General features: G+C 47.1%; 1 protein-coding gene and 1 long non-coding RNA gene across 2 annotated transcripts; both read left to right on the top strand.

The window, feature by feature from the left end:
• The first annotated feature begins 2,273 nt into the window (after positions 1-2,273).
• Positions 2,274-16,964, top strand: LOC144180525 (oplophorus-luciferin 2-monooxygenase non-catalytic subunit-like). Its single transcript, XM_077708854.1, has 3 exons — positions 2,274-3,525; positions 14,857-15,005; positions 16,221-16,964. The coding sequence occupies exons 1-3, from the start codon at positions 2,870-2,872 to the stop codon at positions 16,487-16,489; spliced, it is 1,074 nt and encodes a 357-aa protein (XP_077564980.1). The 5' UTR covers positions 2,274-2,869; the 3' UTR covers positions 16,490-16,964.
• On the top strand, positions 6,320-8,377 carry LOC144180524 (uncharacterized). The gene is made up of 3 exons (XR_013324451.1): positions 6,320-6,373; positions 6,813-6,899; positions 7,578-8,377. It is a non-coding gene; the product is annotated as an uncharacterized LOC144180524 (long non-coding RNA).
• Positions 16,965-18,196: the final 1,232 nt, after the last annotated feature.

Genomic DNA, 18,196 nt, shown 5'->3' with positions numbered 1-18,196 from the left:
ACTGTCCTAGGCAATATTCCCCTCTCTGCTTTTCGTCCACCAGCATTCTAATCTTCTATTCGTCCCCTCGACAGCCTTGAAGTTAACTTCCTCTCTGATACCCTTAAATCCTAGGGCTTCTGAAAGCCCAATATTCCCTTCATGTAGATTTGGATGGATACCCCCCCCCCCCCCTTCCCCCTTCGGCCCCCGCCTCCGCCGCGTTGACTTTGTTGTACCACATGCCGCGAAAGAACCGTTGTCTGGTAGAGCTAGAAAGCGTTGTTTTAACATAATAATACAACGCTTACCGGCATTTCTGGGTGCCTGCACACAAGAGTGGCTTGTGTTGTAGCAGACACATAAATACAAAAAATTCGGACAGCAACTACATGAATGTAATTCATCTATTATCCACCGTTGGAAGAGCAACTGCATGAACGTAATTCAGCGATTCATTGGAACAGCGATCTATGCATCTATCAGCGGAGCAAGCGCTTTAAGTTCCGTAAAGGTATGGCAGGCCGCCTCACAGATGGAAAACAGGGGTTGAATCGGCCCCGTCAGTTCGTGTTTTTTGGAGATTTACATAATTCGCTGTTTGGCATTGGCTTGGTTTTTGTTCTCTGTCTTGTCCTTGTGTTCACTGCTATGCAACTTCCATAATGCACTGTGGGGGTGTCCAACAAAAAAACCTGGTTAGCCGGAACAGGGACGTGCGGTGGTCCGCGCGGTCTTGCCTTCTCTAACGCTTGAGAGCGCTGCCAGGAAACTGGAGGAGCTCCGTGGTCGGAGCGCTTCATCAAAAAGTGTCATAAGGCATTATCTTTATCGCTTAGCCGACAACACGGAACCAATGATGGTGATAGGGGCACAAACACGACGAACAGCCAACGTCTTTCTTTACCACCACTGTAAAATACAGCGGTGGTACAGCTGTGTTTTACAGCGGTGGTACAGCCACCGCTGTAAAATAAATGTGTACAAAAATTGTAAGATGCCTGTGTCACGCCCGGGTCATTATGAGCCACGTCAGCTGTCAAGTTGTTACAGTCTTCAAAAATTGTCTGGCGACGATACTAGCTAATGCGATATTTGGCCGCGGCAGCAGTGCGCTGAGGCAGCACTTACTCGCGGGTTCTCTCGACGGCAGCAACGATAAGCCTCGCGAAGTGCGTCTCAGGAAGGGACCACGAACTCCGTCTTAGGAAGTGAACGCACATCATAGTCACACGCACGCCCACCTCACGCGTTCCCCGAGATGGCGCTGTCGAGCGCCTCGTGCGGGCACGGCATACTGCCCCCTCCCCTCCCCCACCGCACACTTTCGGAGAGCGCTGGCTCGCGCCGCCACGGCGAACCGCCCTCTCCTCCCAATTTCGCGACACTGTTCTCCTTTGCTTTCTATCATCGTTCGCTCCTTTGTTCTTCGTTCTCGTCGCATCGTTCTCCTTTGCTTTCTATCATCGTTCACTCGTCGGTCTAGCCATCATTCACTCAAAAATTACGACGGCGACGCGACTCAGCCCAGAGAGGGCCGACAAAAGGCTGCGCCCTAAAAGAGCTGTGATACGGGGAGAAAACAACACGTAGCAACAAAAATTTTATAATTTTATATTGTTTAGTGGCCGCTTGTACTTGTACGTGCAATAACTTGAAGAAACTGAAAAAAAAGTGTACAGCTTCAAAGAAATGCCTTTTGGCGCCTAGAAATACACGTGATAGAAATCTTTTTTTTTTTTGCGTATGTGTGCCAACTTTTACCGCAAAACGACCTTAAGGCAAGCTGTAAATTTACTTGCGTGAAGGTGAGTTTGCTTTCGAATTATTCAGTTAATGCAAGCCACCGCCAACACGGAAGGTCCCGAATTTGACGCAGGCATACAGACTGCGCACAAACGACAAGGAATGGCACGTAATGTTGGTTTTTAAAGCACCCACCTAATCACTTTTTAAAATAAACGCGATATAAAACAAATACAGGCAGCAATTTTCGCATTGAGCGCCCAGTGCATCGGCAAAGAGAAAATTAAACAAAATGAGACACTGCATCTCCTCTCATTGCGTTGAACTCCGCAACCTCACCAGACGCAAGCGCCCGGTGATTCAGCGCGGCACGGTTGGCTCGCATAAGTGATCATCCCCCGAGGCGGTCCACGATTCCCTCGGCTTCTTACCTTTGGCCCGTCCCCTCGGATGCGGAAGAAGTGACAGCGCGTGCGAGATGCTGGCCCGCAGCACGCAACGGCGAGGCATCCGAGAGCCCAACGAGGAGGGCTGCCGTGACATCGTAGTTTATGTCGAGCCCCCGCGGTAGGGAGCATTTCTTTTCCTCCACCGGCGGCTTGTCTAGCCGCGCTGCTCGGATAAAAATAAAATCGCAATCGAGTGTCCCTGGAGGGACAGCATCGCAAAGTTCAGGAGGCCGCAGACAACCCCCGACAGCGGTGACCCGTCCTGTTCCGTGAAGGCTCATTAAGAGGAGCGCTGTAGCCTTGCCCGTCCTCGGACCGACGTCCTTCGTCGAACGCACCATACTTCCGCGCTGTCTAAGCACCGTGGCAGCGCGTCCTTGCTTGTAGATGCGAAGAACGAAAGAGAAAGGCGGGCGAAAAACAAAGAAGGCAATAAAACGGCGAACAAACGCGCGTGAGTACAGAACGGGCAGCGGCAAAGGAAAAGCGCGAAGTTGCAGCACTGCGTGCTGCACGGGGGAACGTTTTCTCTTGTTCATCTTGTTCGCTTCGGACGGGGCCGCATTTATAAAGACGCCTCCGGTAAGCGGCCTCTTATAACCGAGAGCCGACGACGCAGAAACGGTGCCGCCCGGACGCAATCTGCGGCGATCCTCGAATAAGTTTCCCTTTAACTTGCCGAATAACTTGCCGACATGACGGACTCGGCAGAACGGTCACTGAGGTTAGCCCTAGCACTGAGCTTCATCTTGTCGTGGGCGTCGGCGGAGCCTTTCTGCGAGCGGATCGACGGCCACAAGTACCGGCGCTACGTGTGTCGAGGATTCGAATCCCCCGAGGACTTCAAGAAGCACGTGCCGCGCAATGACTCCTCCAGGGATACGTGGTTCCTGCTGCTGGACAGCGCGATGGACCGCCTGCCCCCTGGAGCGTTCGCTGGACTGAACATATCGGTTCTTGTCCTGAGTAATGTGACTTTGGGCTCGTTTGATGTTTCGCAGACGGGCGAGGGAAGCCCTTTCAGCGGCTTGGAAGAGTCGCTACGGAAGATGATCTTCCGTCGAGACAGCACGCTGCCGTCGTCGTGGTCCTCACTGGCCAAAATGGCCAGTCTGGAGGAACTGCACTTGCAGCGGTACCTGAACCTGAACCTGACGAGGGATTTCGGAAAGCTTCCGCAGAGCCTTAAGGTCCTGTTCGTATTCGACTCCAGCGTGAACAAGATGGACGACGACTGGCTGGTGGACCTGAGTGGACTGGAGGCCCTCATCATCCGGGTGACTAATATGGCCGTGTTCTCGCGGTCAATGCTGCCGAAGCCTGCACCGAAGCTGACAACGCTGGACTTGGCGTGAGTTGTTTGAAACGTTCAGTAAAATCTAAGGAAATGCGGAACAAACGGAAGTTTGTAAAGCGTTTTAAACACTGGCTGTGCAATTCTGGGAAGTTTTGCGGACAATGTTTTGCAAAGTCCAGATTTGCCACCATAACTCAAGGGTTCTAGTCATTGGTTCATATAGATGGAAGGCGTAGGCTGAAAGATGAAACATTGTAAATCTCTCATGCGATTGTTCCAGCTTGAAAAGTACTTGTAAAGTTGACGCCTAAGCAGAAGGTTGTACGCTAGCTACGGCAAGTTTCGCGTACCGACTTTGCATTGAGACTTCCAAAAAAGTCTCAGCTCGACAAAGCTAAACGAGAAAGACTTTTGAACGGCAATTTGGTGTCCTCTAACAGGCACAGAAAGGTCGTACACATGAGTGCTGCTTTCTTTACAGTGTCTTTACAAACATTTACGATTAAATTAGCGCCAGCAATTGTGACAATAACAAAAAGAAAGCTAACAACAGCGCTGAAGGCCTTCTGTTATACTCCGAGTATCGCATTTCCTCTACCGGCTTTCATCGCTTGGCGCTACTTGTTTTATCGGTCACGCTTCAGCATATATAGTTTTGTGCACACAATGAGATTTCCCTGCTTAGGGCGAAATTTATAGAGCGAAACTTTTATCCATTGGAAGTCTACGCTGTTAGAAGAAGGGCGCTCTGTTTCTTCCGTCCGACCTATCAGCGTACTCATTGATGCCTTGTTTTTGTATATAACAAGAAACGTTTCTACAAAAAATTACATCTGATCTCCCCTTTAAGGAAACAAGCAGGCAAGCAGAAAGAAAGAAAGCCGCCATGCCTTCTATGGTGTGCGGCATAGAGCTTTTTACAAAATATTTTATAGAGAGGAACATGTCACTGGCGTCTACAAGACTCACTTCCAAGCCGTCCGTGCAAGCATCGGCCTTACAGGAAGAGTAAATGCTTACTTTAGCTTCGTCGACTTGCCTTGGAGAAATATAGGGGGACGAAAATGCTCCAAACGCAGCTATAACACCGTGAAGGTTGCTTCATTTACATTGGTAGGACATAAAAATACGCTTTAGAAATAGGAAAACGAAACTTTCATCCACACTTTTTTTTTTTTTGTCAATCGAGCAGGAAGGGTAAGGCGAACATTTTTCGCCGGTGATTCTTCTGAGGTTCGGCCGGATCCAGAAGGTGTGATGGAACCTTTATAACTTTCGAGAAATCCAAGATACTACACTCTAATCCTGGTAACCCATAATGTAACTTCTAAAGGGATGTAACCTGTAAAATAAAGGTTACAATAGATCCATTTTGATGTTTTCTTCATCCCAGTCCATTCTAAGGGTTACAAGTGGGAAGTTAGAAGCGGTTTATAGGTTACATTAATGATTTATAGGTTACATCAACAAAATCTGTCATGTAACCTTTACGTTGTAACGTATAAAACGCCCTGTAACCTATAAGAGATGCTCGTCGCGCCTTCTCTCCAGGCGGCCGTTGATTTCTCTGTTGCATGACGGGATATAGAGAAATGGCGGCGCCCGCAGGTCCGGTGGCCGCGTTTTCGCGCCACTCGAGCCTTTTTACCGCTGTGATACCCCTACGATGAAGCGACGATGGCTGTTACAAGACTTATTTGTCGGCGTGAGTCGCGGAGGCTGCGGCGAGCCCATTTGTGACTGGCAGCGCTACACGGCCCGTTCTTCTACGACCAGCGTCAAGTTCGCATGTTGGACCAATGCCCCGGCGCCAGTGAAAGCGAACTCGGTGAGTATATTCCCGCAACGGTTTCCGTGTTTTCATTGGATGTATCTTTTCGCTGAGGGATTTTCAATTTGAAATTGCAGCATTTGAGAGGGATTTTCGTTACCCGACTGGTTGCTTCGCTGGACGTTTTCTGTTGCCCGCGACGGCAATTGAATGAAATCACGGGCTTGCGTTCGTTGCGCAGATTAGAGCGGACGATCGTGAAAGCCCGTACATTATAACAGATAACGGCGCTCGTGACCTGTTTCTGCTCTGCGCGCCTTCGTCATGTGTTGAGCGTTTTGTTTACGCTGTTGGCTGCATCGGGCGCACTTTTTTCCCAATAAAGTCTTATATTATCGCGCTATTCTCTGGGTATTATCATTTTGTTTCAGCCATCGGGAAATATTCATTTTTCTCGCTGCATATATTCGGAATGGTGTCTAGTTTATTGGTCTTGTAGTAATACATCCGGATAAACACAAGGTGTGTGCTGCAGAAAAGTAGCCCACTAAATGCTGCCCGAAATTTCTAAACTCACTTCTGTCCAGCACAAGCCTCTTTTTTTGTGAAAGTTTGCCTTACCGCACAATAAAAAGTTTTTATATCTACAACATTCTTCATTTTTGTCCTTCTTTTCCTTGAGTGGGTAAATTTGGTGTTAGTCATTTTGAGGTAGCGGGGCATTGTCACCATGTTAAGTGGATTTATTATTCCCATTCGCACAAATCAGTCGTTTATTTATTCGCGTGGTATTGCAGGGCAAATGGTTGTCTCGCGTTATACTAGTGTAGTGCAGTAAAGCGATTTACAGAATGGTGGTATGTATGAGCCAGCATGCAGGCTGCTTGATTGTTGTTTTTTGATGATACAGAAATTGTGACGAATTACACAGAGACAAGTGCAGGTGTAAAAGTGGGTGCTGCACCCTCATCGATTCCTGGCTGTTGGAAAAGTGTGGTTGCATCTGGCTACCTATGCTATGACTTATGAGCACTATTGTTTTTCTTGCAGGCAGTGTTCCTTTAGCTGACAATCAGGCTCCCCTGCGTATGACACAAGTTGAAATGAAGTCTGATTTCCGTGGAAACAACGGTATGAAAATGCAATAACTAAAACTCATTCATTCAAATATTCTTTGTAAAGATGGCACCCAAGCCTGCGCAGACAAAAGTACGATTCACTTGTAAAAATGCGATGCCTTACTTCAAGTGTTATGATGTTATATTTCGTATCTTATTTCGCCTCATGTTTAATGACTCTTTCTATCAGTTCGTTACTACATGAACTTTATGAATTCACATAACGATTTCCCCAGCATGGAGCTTTGTAGTTTTTCAGTTTTTGCAGAGCCAACAAGAACTTTTTCGAAAAGAGCTCTTTAAGAAAGCTCCAGCTGTTAGTGAGGGCTTGTGCTGTGTTCTTTTCTTCGTCTTGTCAAGTTTGAGGTCTTCTTTCATTATGAATGTATACCAACCGCCCAGCTCTAAAGCCTATTAAATTTTAACCCAAGTAACCCTTTGAGTCATTACAGGTACAGACCTCCCGGGAATGCCACTTGAAGATCGGTGCAAGTTCTAGATGTATCCTATCCCACAACACATTTGAACGAAGAAAAAATGTAAGTTGTCGATTCCTTTTTACGAATAGCCGAGGAAGAAACCACCGGTAGAAGAACACCTTACTGAAGTGAAAAACGTTTCGGCTTCCACGTGGGATCCTCGTTTAAAATGAAACTGCCAGTACAAGGGGGGGGGGGGGGGGGGGAGGGGGGGGCGGAGGCAGATGTTTAAGTACAGCCAAAAATGTGACGCAGACGGCGTCAGCATCGTGAAAGCACGTTTCCTGGGTTTAGTGCGACGTTCGCTCTGTTGCGTGTAGTAGTGATTCCACATGAAGGCGCGGAAATGTTTTTGCTTTCTCTTTTGCAAACGTATGTCAGTTTATCTCGTAGCCCAAAGTTTCTGCCTGTTCTGGATGAGCATGCATAAACATTTCGCGAGATAAACAGGAACACGGATCCACGATTAAAATTCGGGAAGGTTGGCCGATATGACTATAGTGGCTTCGCGTTGTTGTGAACAATGCGGCCAAATTACTCTGTGTAACGATTACTGAAATGATGGGAAATTATTTGAAAGGCCCTAAATCACTCCTTCTCTGGTGTGGCGTTTCATTTCATTCTCTGGTCTCCGTATTCATTTTCGTGCAATATAGTTTTCGTACTTCACATGCCTGTGATTTGGTTGAGGGGCTTATGGTACACTGGATTTTGTTCTTTTTCTGAAATTTTCTGTAGATGGCTCTTCAAGGTGGGGAAATCCAAGTGACAGCCCCTCACATATATACCTCCATCTGCGGCAGCAGGGAACAAGTCATTCAGATGACCTCGGGGAAATCTTCAGCGTGCCCTGATTTTGTGCCCGCTTGTGTACTACGTAAATTGCGAAGCTTATCTCTGAATGTTTCCAAGCGCATTTTTTCATGCAGGAAATTATAGATCCCATTTAAAGTTTGTCCAAAAGACAGATTGCAAATGGCCTAGAAACTTGTTAGTGCTGCATAAAAAACGATAACTTGGCGTGGGAATCACAACTCAGGTGGAACTGTAAAGAGGTACCTAAGAGGGAAGTGTAAAGATGGATTCGTAAAGACAAGTTAATTCCAGTGTAATATTAGACTCTCAGTGAAACAGAGAATGCAGGGAACATAGCCATAAACACTGCTTTGTATAAACAGTGAATTTGTAATAAATGTTCTTTCTACTTTCCCACATTCTGTGTTTTTTTCTGTGGGGAACCATGACAATAACGCTGTACTGGGAAAGTGCACCTCTGAGAACCATCTTATAAATGTAGCTCAAACTCGAATTCGTCTGAAATTGTTCAATTGCAGTACCAAACAATTTGAAATACTTTGCATACATCTGTGCAAATATTGAGGTAAAGAATATGTATATTTGGCCATGTTTGTGAAGCTGTTCACGCAACATTTATTAAATAGGTTAAATAAGGATATATGAATAAACCGAGTTTTACCTGGAAGTCTAAAGCAATATAGGAAACACCAGTTCGCCCAGGAATCCGCACTCGTCTAATATTCATTAAGGAACGATAATTACATTAGGGTGGTTCGCAGCTTTGCTTTTTAATAAATAGCCCACAGGTGTTTCATAATAATAAATGTGAATGTTCAAAACTACTGATGCCAAACTTTTTAAACTGTGCTCCTGTTAAATGCGCAAATATGTGTGCATGTACTGCAATTCTCTTTTGATAATCATGGCCTAAGTTGTCAGACAAGAATTTTGGGCTTAAGGCTATGTTATAACTTTGGCGTCCTTTTGAAGTATGCTATCAAGTGCATGTTTCCACTAAAGCTTGGTTTCACTAAAGCCTAATGTTGTTTAACTAAAGCTAAAATTCATACCCGCAATTTATTAAAAGACCTATCATGCATGTTTGATTCTGGTTTCTTAAACGGCACAAAGCTGATGCGGACATTAAATTTAGTTATGCCTGTTTATAAGACTTAAGCGTTTCCAATACTCACAAAGACTTTTGGGTGACAACCTTGGTAACGATTATCGAACAGGTAATGCAATGCATATATATTAAGACAACATTTTCAAGCTTTTTAGTACCGCAATTTTAGGAATTATAAAAGTAACTTTTCTTTTAGCCGCAGCCATGTGGCCGGCAGTTTGTTCAAGGGACGGACAAAAGACACCCGACGCAAAAGTTTAGACGGCGCAATGGACAGCATGGTCGCACATATCGTCTTCCACTAACGCGATATTTGTTTACCACGCGGGAAATGCGCCTTTGGGGCGCCGCCTCAACGGCGCCGGCGAAAGCGCGCCTGGCGCGCAACATGACACCTTCCAGGTGTGTGGCCTTGGACGGCGGTAGATGTAACTTATATAAAGGTATACATGCTGAAAGCGGCAAAGTAACCGATAACTGAGTAACCCTTACGTGTATACGTATATAAGGGTTACGAAGATATAGGTTACATTTGTACCTTATAAATTATAGGTTACAAAAATTCGAAAATGTATACCTCTATAAGGGTTACCCAGCTTAGAGTGTAGCTCTTGACCATTTCGCCGTTATGTACACACTAAACTTTTTTACACCCTTTTGGGCCAAAAAGGGTGTAAAAATCTTGTCCCATGGCTAACACCCTTAAAAGGTGTTTCGGCAAAAAAAGGGTGTATGGATGAAAAAAGGGTGTTGAGCTCAACACCTTTAAAAAAGGGTGTTGAGGATGCTCAACACCATAAAAAAAAGGGTGTGGAGTCTCACACCCTTTTTTTTGAGGTGATGGCATGCGCAGAGGCAATGTCAAACGGCGGAGCGCGCAGCATTCAACACAAACAGCCAATACGTACAAGTTACAGTTGGAACACGGGATGCAAGCGGTACAGGGAGTGCATACTTACTTAGCAATACATGTGCTGTTCTTGCTTTTATACCCAGCAGAGGAAAGCCCCCAGATGGAGTCGGTGGGCTTGTCGCAAAAAACTGATATTTTAGCGCTAATTTTGGAAGTATGGATTTTATTACGAGAATATACAAATTAACACGTGGATTTGCAAAAACTTTTTAATTACGCGGTAGTTTTTCTGATCCGTAACTTAAATAATTTTATTAAATATCATACAAATCTTCCCTGCCACCTCAACACCCTTCAAAAAGGGTGTTCGTTATTTCAACACCATTTTCCCCAGAAGGGTGTAAAGCTACAAATTAGGGTGTTCGAAACTAAGAAACAGGGCGTAAAGAAAAAAAGGGTGTGAGAAAAGACCGCCAACGAAGAAAAAATGTGGAGACCTCCAATTTTGGAGGCATTTTGTACATGTTTACACGGGTGGACTGAACATTCTCTACAAGCGGGCGGGGGGGGGGTTGTGCCTCACGATGTTTACAGCAATATGAATTGGCCTAATTTATTACCAGTGAAGCTCTTTAAGCTTCAGGAGGTAGTTTCGGCAACATTAGCAAAAACATACAAAGAAAAACTGGGGCGCCTGTAAAGGGTGCACCACCGCAGATAGGGTATTATGACAGTGAAGTCGGCTTTCGAGCTTGTTAGAGTGTGAGCACAAGGGGCGTATGCGTATCCGCACCTCTTACTGTACCATTTCAAAGGTACTAGTCTTTTTTGGATTCTAAAAGGTAAAAAAATTCGGGCAGCTTGCAATAGTGGTGCAAGACTGGAGAAACAGCAACGCTGGGGGCCGACCTACCTTGTTTCCCTCTTGGATCTCCTGGAAATGTGGAGGGGGGGGGAGGCGGGCACACTGGAACAGCCTTGTATAATCTGGTTAAATTTGGCCTCATCCCTGAGCGGTCATCCTGGCTTAGCAAGAACATTGTAAACCTTAGCAAACATAACAAAACCTAGCAACACCGGAAGAAACTAGGTCGACCCCTGGCTCCGCTGTTCTTTTTTAAGTGCGAATGCACTTTATAAGCGACCCCAAACCTTCCACCGCCGGCGGCGCCGTCCGTCCGCAGTCCTCCTCTCCCTAGCAATGGCGCGGAGCGGAGGGAAAGCGTCCGTAGCAACGGCGCGGTGACGTCACTTCACCACGTGACCGCGCTCGCTCCGCCTCCTCGCCGTGGCTGCGCGGGTGCGCGCCGCTCCCCGCACCGCTCCTCGCGCCGTGACGTCATGGTATGACGTCACAGCGCGCCTCCTCTCCCCAGCAGCTGCCGCGCGCCTCTCTCTCCACCGTGACGTCACACTCTCTCCTCTCCCCCTCGCTCGGCTGCAGCTGCCGTGCGCCGCTGTCCCTCTCCCCTTGCGCTCGCCTCCTCTCTCAGCCACCTGGCTCGGCGCGGCGTACCCCCCTATATATGCAGCGATAAACTGCCAGACCTCCGTGGGTCGGCTCGCGCGCGCTCACGGGCGAATGCCAACGGATTTTAACTTTACTCCCCCTCATAGCATCACCCCGTGCATTCACACTTAACCATGTTCACCCTCGGGGAAATGCTTGGGAGTTTTTTTTTTGCAACTGAACACCTATTTCACACCGTTTCAACAACCTACAGAAAGCCAAGCGTGTTGCAGTTCGTAAACATCCTTTTCGCCACACGACTAGTCTTCTTAATTTTGAAGGTTCAAATTGGTGTTTCACGTGCCAAAGCTAAACTTGGGGCATGAGGTGCACCCAATAAGGAAACGAGCGATCATTGCATAAGAGCAATTATTTTTTTTTGTTGCGTTTGGAAATTTCTTGCGAGTAGAGGAGTATATGAGGGGATGTCTTCTTCTTTACAGTGCTATTATGCATCCGAACATGGCCTTATTCAATGAACAGCTGCACACCTTTTCCACACCCTTTCAACACCCTAAGAAAAACCAAGGGTGTTGAAGTTGATCAACACCCTTATTTTCAAACAAAAAGGGCGTAGAGCTAGAAAAAGGGTGTTGAGACTCAAGAAAAAGGGTGTAAAGGCCTCCCAACACCCTTTTTCCACCTATGCTACGCCCTTTTTGGCTAAAAGGGTGTAAAAAAGTTTAGTGTGTACGAAGAATAGGAGTTCGAGGGGTGACAAGTTGCACAGCAACCTACGCATTCATCCGCAGCAGCAGGTGACTGCCCTTCAGTTACCTTGGGTTCACGACAAATGCTGATGCTTTTTTTTTTCATTCTACTTTCGTAGGCGATTCTGATCTTTTATTCCTTTAAAATAACTCCCAAACGTTTAAATTTAAAGCAGTAGCACCTGGGTTTTCGCTAATGTAGGAATTCTTGGTTAAGGCCAGCTTGACTTGGCAGAACCGTACAGGAATCGCGGACTGAAAAGTTCACGCGGTCCTCGTAATCAAAAAGTAAAAAGGGCGAGTAAACGCACATTCTGCCTATTCTTCTTTTCTACGTCCTTCTTTTTCTTTCCAACCCATGTAAACAATCACCTTTCTCGATGATTTTTCTGCAGTTGGTGTATTCTTAAAAACGTTCTAAGCCTATCCGAGAATAAAGCCAATGCAAATGCAGGTTGACGTGCAATCGCAGCTCCTATTTCTTCTTTGTTGCACGGAAATTCGTGGTGCGCGGAGCAATTTCTTGGCCAATCCCCCCGTGGCCGTGTATCTTGTAACCGTGTAGAGCAGTCCTCGTTTTCACCGGAAGACCCTCTTTAATTCGTGTGGCAAGAGATACGTATTAGCCAATTCTTTGCCTAACAAGATTGGCGAGTCCCGTAAGTGAGTACGGGACTGAGACACGGGTGTAGGCAAGATTTAATTTCAGGGGGAAGGGGCAGACACCTAGAAAAAAGAGAGAGGAGAAAGGGAAAGTAGGAAGACAGTAAGCGAGACTAACCAAACGTCTAAAAAAGAATCATTTAAAAATTAAAAATACAGAAGAACTATTTTTGACGTGATCGTACTATACCTGGCATTTTGATTGTTTGGTCCGTTTGGTTTTGCTTCAGGGACGATGCAAAATGGCTGATGATCGTTGATGTTCAATGGCGCCAGCTCAACTATGGCAAAGGGCGCCAAAAATATTATTTAATGGCAGTGGTAGCAAAATGACTGATCGTTGTGGTTGCAGACGGTATCGTAGCCGCGTAAGATTGGTGCGGAGCTGGCGACGGAATAAAACATAGATATCATTAGTATTTCCTTTGATGGTAGGTAGTTGTAGTGACCTCGTCGGTCCACCCCTTCTCGAGCTCAGAAGTAAAAAGGGGCGATTGGGGCTAACGCCAGCGGCCAGCGGCCAGAGACAACAAATGACCCTCTAGATTATTTAGCAGCGGCTCGTAATTTAACTTGAGATATCCTTAGGCTACTTGGAAAGCAATACGTGTTCGTTCATCGTCGTTCCTCACGGCGGAGGGAGCGGGGAAAACATGAGAGAAGGAAAGATTCGGATAGGGAAGGAGAGGCAGGTCGCGGATATTATTGGTTTGAATTGGATTGAACTGGATGAAGCAAACTGACCAACCAATCCAATGCATAGCATTGCGGTTGAAGTTCCACGCGAGCAACACTACTGCCGAGTTAATCCTTTGGCGCTAATTTTCGCCATTTCTTGCTTCAGTTTGGGCACATCATGAGAATACCGATAAATTTTTTGCTCGCCTCGGTCTGAAAAGGTTCTCTTACGCGTCAAGCAAGTGCTAAGGTCCTAACGCACGCATAAAATGTAAATGCGGTTAGGCAATGCGAACGGCAGTTTATGCCTAATGCCACAACTTCATCAGGCGCGAAATCTGCACCAGCCCCACGTGTCCCGCACCCCAAACCAAGAGATCACGGAGAGCAACCAGAAATGCCTCGCATTAACAAAAATTTAGCTTCAAAAACATTAGGATGTTTCTAGATACCATTGAAATTTGTAACTCTCGTGAGCTCACACTAGTGATACAAAAACAACGGCCCCGTATCTGCTCCTTTCGTTGCAAATGTCGACAAAAGACGATAGTCGACTGGCACCCCTGGCAAATAAATGCCTCCCTTCTCTTTCCTGCTCATCTCTCATGCTGTTCCTCTCCCGTCTCGTTCCTCCCTAGATGACACGCTAGAGGTTTGCTCAAGTAAATTTAAATTTACCGCGTTCCCCTACTCCAAGTCGGGCGCCTCTATGCAAGCGCTGCCATACGGCGGAGACGCGCGTGAATCGAGGCACCCTACTACAACGTTTATAGAACCACGTTGTCCTACTCCACGAGCGTTCCAAGCGGTATGCAGAACCTGTCTAGTGAAACCTTCCGTGGGTGTTGCCGTTTGTTTTTTGTTTTTTTAATGCCGCCAAGTAGCGCGGGCAACAGCAGGGGACAGTTTTCTGCAGTTGATGTAGTATTTTGTTTGCTATCGCTAAAACCAAGCATCCGTAATTTTTTTTAATAAAGGACCACTGCACGTATCACTCATGTATTGATTTCCTGCCTTATACTTGCGCAATGTCTTGTTCTTGTTCAAGAATATTGAAAAGTGTGAACATTAACACCTGGCTGATACGTTTAGATTTGGCTGTAAGTATATAAAACTATTGCGCAGCATCTGCGTCACTTAAACCGGCTGGCTGAATCGAGTGACAGACAGACAGACGGGCCAAAATTTCTGCGTTTAAGTAGCCCAAGAAAGACTAGCGTCACTAGCGTCTTTAAAAAGCCGTCCTGTTCGGCTACTTAGCTCCCTGCTTCCCTCTCAAACGTTAACAAACAATAAGCACAAGAGAGGAGGAAGCGCTGGCAGCATTCACAGGTCCCTTTTACGTCACACACCAGCAAGAAAGTAAAAAATGAAAGGTCCCCCTTGTTGCAAAGCTCGACGCGCATGGTGCAGTTTCCCACGGACCACTTCTTATCTCTAAACCGTCTTTTGGTTTTTGTTCGCCGTGCTTACAAGTAGTGGTCATCAGCACACTTGCGATTCCGCAAGGTTGCGTTCCTGCATATGGTGCCTAGAATACAAATGAAGTAGGTTTTTAGCTTTACATCAGGTTCATGAATTGGTCGCCGGAACGCTGCAGTGGGACGGGTATCCAAGTCGGGTCACGTACTAACCGAGATAACGCCAGTGTGCGCGCGTCTGTCTGCTCTTGTTTACAGCGAGAACCATCTGAGCGCATTTCCGCAAGGGCTCGGCGAAGACTTGCCCGCACTGCAGTTCGTCAACCTCGAAGACAACCGAATAACGACCCTCGATGAAAAGGACGTTGAACCGCTGCACAAGGGCTCCATCATAGTGCGGCTGATCGGTGAGAAACTTTCTCTAAACGGTGCGATTTTTCGATTTGGTGAATGAACAAAGGCCAGCAATTCGGTTACGAACGATAAATTTCTGCCTCTTTCTGTGTACGTTAGGAGACAAAACAGATAAAAGCCAATACCAATTCCCGTAAAGTGAAAGGGCGGCTAAATGCTTACCAAGTGCACGCAGAAGCCCCGGATCAAGGAATCGCTCTTGATTTTAATTTATCAAATTTTAGACGGCGAAAAAAGTAACTCGCCTGGCTGATTTCAGCGAATCGGGGGACAGCACTGGCGACGTGTCTCTTTTTCTGTGTCCCCGTTTTATGGACGCAGTTTCTCGGCCATTACTTGGAACTTTACGCTGGTAGTTCCTTCCGTTCCTTTTAGTCAATAGGAAGTTTTAGCACTCGGTGTGTTCCCTGTTGCACGTGGTTACCGTGTTGACCGGGACCCGTCTTGGGCACTTGCGCATTCTTCGTGGTAGGGGATTAGTTCCGCGGCCAGCCCTCGCCATGCCCGTTCATTAGTCACGATGGGCTGCGCCTCCTCGCCCTTCCGCGCGCGCAGGCGCCTTCGGGTCCCGGTCAGTACGGTAACTACGTAAACAATGGAACAGACGGACTGCTCTCTAGTAACCAAACCGTCCTTTTTTCTTTCCACTTGTTCGGCGGATTTGCGTACGAACTTCCGCTTGCGAACCTGATCTTCGGTCCGTTTCAACGAGACCTTCGTTGCGTTCACGTCATTTTTGGCGCGTCGACACTGTGTCCCTTTAAATAACCACGTGGAGCGATTTTTCTAAGTGAGGCGACAAGCGTGAGTCAGTACTTTATAGTGTACTATGTAGTGTGGGTGAGAGCGACCAGCTGTCTCCCACACTACACTGTACACTGCCGCAGGGCGCCTCCGTCACTGTCGTTTGCTTCTGACCAGCCAGAAGCAGCCCAGAAGCAAGCGACAGCGACAGAGGCGCCCGGAAGCAGTGTATTGTGTAGTGTGGGTAGTCCATTGTAGACTATTGATTTACGCTTGACGCGTCGCTCACAAAAATCGCCCTCGCGGTTACCCCTTTGCTCTCTCTGTCCTGCGCTACGGCATTTGTCTTTCGTCGAGACAGGCGGAAGTGTCAGCCTCCAGCCGTCAACCGCCAGTCTCGCGGTGTAACGCAATCTCGCCACCCACACCCGTCTCCCGTTCACTTTGTTTTTCTCGCGGCGCAGGCAACCCGATGCACTGCGACTGCAAGCTGTGGTTTCTGCTGGACTACACGGACAGATGGCACTACTTCCTGTGCCGGTCGCCCGTCTTCCACCGGGGCCGCTATATCAAGATGCTCTCGGAACCCGAGCTGCCCTGCGATTACGATACGCCAGCACCGCCCGGCGCCGCTGCTCAGTCCTCCCTAGACGGGCCCGACGCACCCGTGGCTCAGCCGCCGGAAGTCACGAAAGCCCCGTCAGAAACAGCTGCCAAAGCGGCGTCTCCGTGACGAAACGCGCGAAGTCTGTGAACTCACTGGGCCTGGTCAACGCTTTTTCATCGCACATTGCCAGTAGAAGGATGTGTCTAAAAGGGCTGCTCCCCCATGTCACGTTGTCTTTGCAGGAACGGGCTTCTTCATACTTGCACAGTAAAATTCATTTCCTCGCCAAGTGTGCGTCGTTATATACGCGAGCGCTCGTTGCAGAGTGCATGTTCTCGACAGCGTGCCGTCTATATCGCTAATCACACAGACTACATCTAACACGGTGAATCTGAAGGACGGGAATCTTTTAAAAAGTGACTATACCGAAGCGCATTTCGACGAACCACTTCTTCTGATGTAATCAATGTGAACGAGGCTTCCGTGCTGGAAGCGGAAACGTAATGAACGGTTTTTTTAACGGTCGGTGTCTTCCTTGTTTCACATTTTAAGGTCAAGTTCTCGAATAGTCTCCCTATCTCTAGCAAAAAAAAAAAAAAATTGGAGCAATGGGAACATAGGCTGACCAGCTTCCAGCTCGAGGATCAGGAGTACCTGATCTCCCGGGCGAGGGCTGCTGGGGTGCCTGAAGGCGGCCTGGAATGAGGCCACCACCCACTCTCCTATCCCTCTCCCCTTTCTCTTAGAAAAATAAATGTTATTCCTCCTCCTCCTTGACGGAGTCAGTTTTTCAGGGCATGAATTGGTAGTAAACCTTAGGGGTTCATCGGTTTATATAGCTTTATTGTTTTATTGGCGTTTCCTGCCCCGCATAAGACATTTTATTTTATTTTATTTTATTTTAATTTCCGCGAATGAAAGGAACTAAGAATTGTCCAGTCGGGATGTGGCTAAGTGAGTGTGGAAAATCAAACAAGGATCATTTTCAGTTGACGACTTCGTGTACTTCATAGTTAATTACCTCAATTAAATATAGTACGATTATATTCCCGCCCCATCAAACAAAACCGGCACTATGATGTGTTTCGGGGCTCCTTTAAAAATCCTAAAACCGCCTAAGAAGCAGCGGCGTCATCGTTAAAAGGAATAAAATGGCGACCTAAAATGGCGACATAATTTGCTATGATACCGACTGAGGCAAAACTGCCCGCAGTCGTGGCATTTGAAGCTTTAAAAACAGCGGCAAAAACTTGAACGGAGTAGAAGACAACCACAAGCGCTGTGGTAGGCACTTGAACCTCGTACAACTTATTTTAGGATGAATATTTTAGAATAACTAGCTGCAGCCTTTCTTCGTCAATAAAGCTTCTCCCGTAGCATGCAGACATGGACAGCAGGCGGCAATTCCCAAACATTTACAACACCCACTCTAAACTTGTTAAAATATGCTGGTCTGTCTCAGCGCTCAAACATGCTGCACTTTTTTTTTTCCCTGCGCGTACCTCAAACCATCAACGTGCCTCTTGAAGTTCCCGTTTTCTGAACCTTCAGATCCCGGAAGGAACCGAAACGGCTGAAGCCACGGCCCACATTCATTCACTCCTGGCATTTTCCAAAAGGGTGACTCGTCGGATCAAGCACTCACAACCCACGCACTGCCGACTCATTACCATGATATCCTGGCAAACTATCACCACGAACAAAGGAAGTTCCAACCTCCGTCTCCAACCTTACTCAGGCCGAGGTGGCAACCTTTTGGGTGGTTCCAAACTAATCCTTGTCGTCATGGCACCCCACACCACATCAAGTACAGTGCACTTCCCACCCCTCCAT

This window comes from Haemaphysalis longicornis, unplaced genomic scaffold (assembly GCF_048455015.1).
Source record: "Haemaphysalis longicornis isolate Haplotype H1 unplaced genomic scaffold, Haemaphysalis longicornis Haplotype H1 scaffold_4, whole genome shotgun sequence".
In the NCBI taxonomy this organism is placed as follows: Eukaryota; Metazoa; Arthropoda; class Arachnida; order Ixodida; family Ixodidae; genus Haemaphysalis; species Haemaphysalis longicornis.
Note: the sequence above shows the minus strand (reverse complement) of the source record. Positions and strands in the feature narration are given on the sequence as shown.

Bases quoted from the DNA above. Each gene is read 5' to 3' on its own strand.
- LOC144180525 (XM_077708854.1), top strand. From the start codon at position 2,870: ATGACGGACTCGGCAGAACGGTCACTGAGGTTAGCCCTAGCACTGAGC. The intron at 3,526-14,856 runs GTGAGTTGTTTG...TCTTGTTTACAG, and splicing joins CTGACAACGCTGGACTTGGC to CGAGAACCATCTGAGCGCAT. The intron at 15,006-16,220 runs GTGAGAAACTTT...CTCGCGGCGCAG, and splicing joins CATCATAGTGCGGCTGATCG to GCAACCCGATGCACTGCGAC.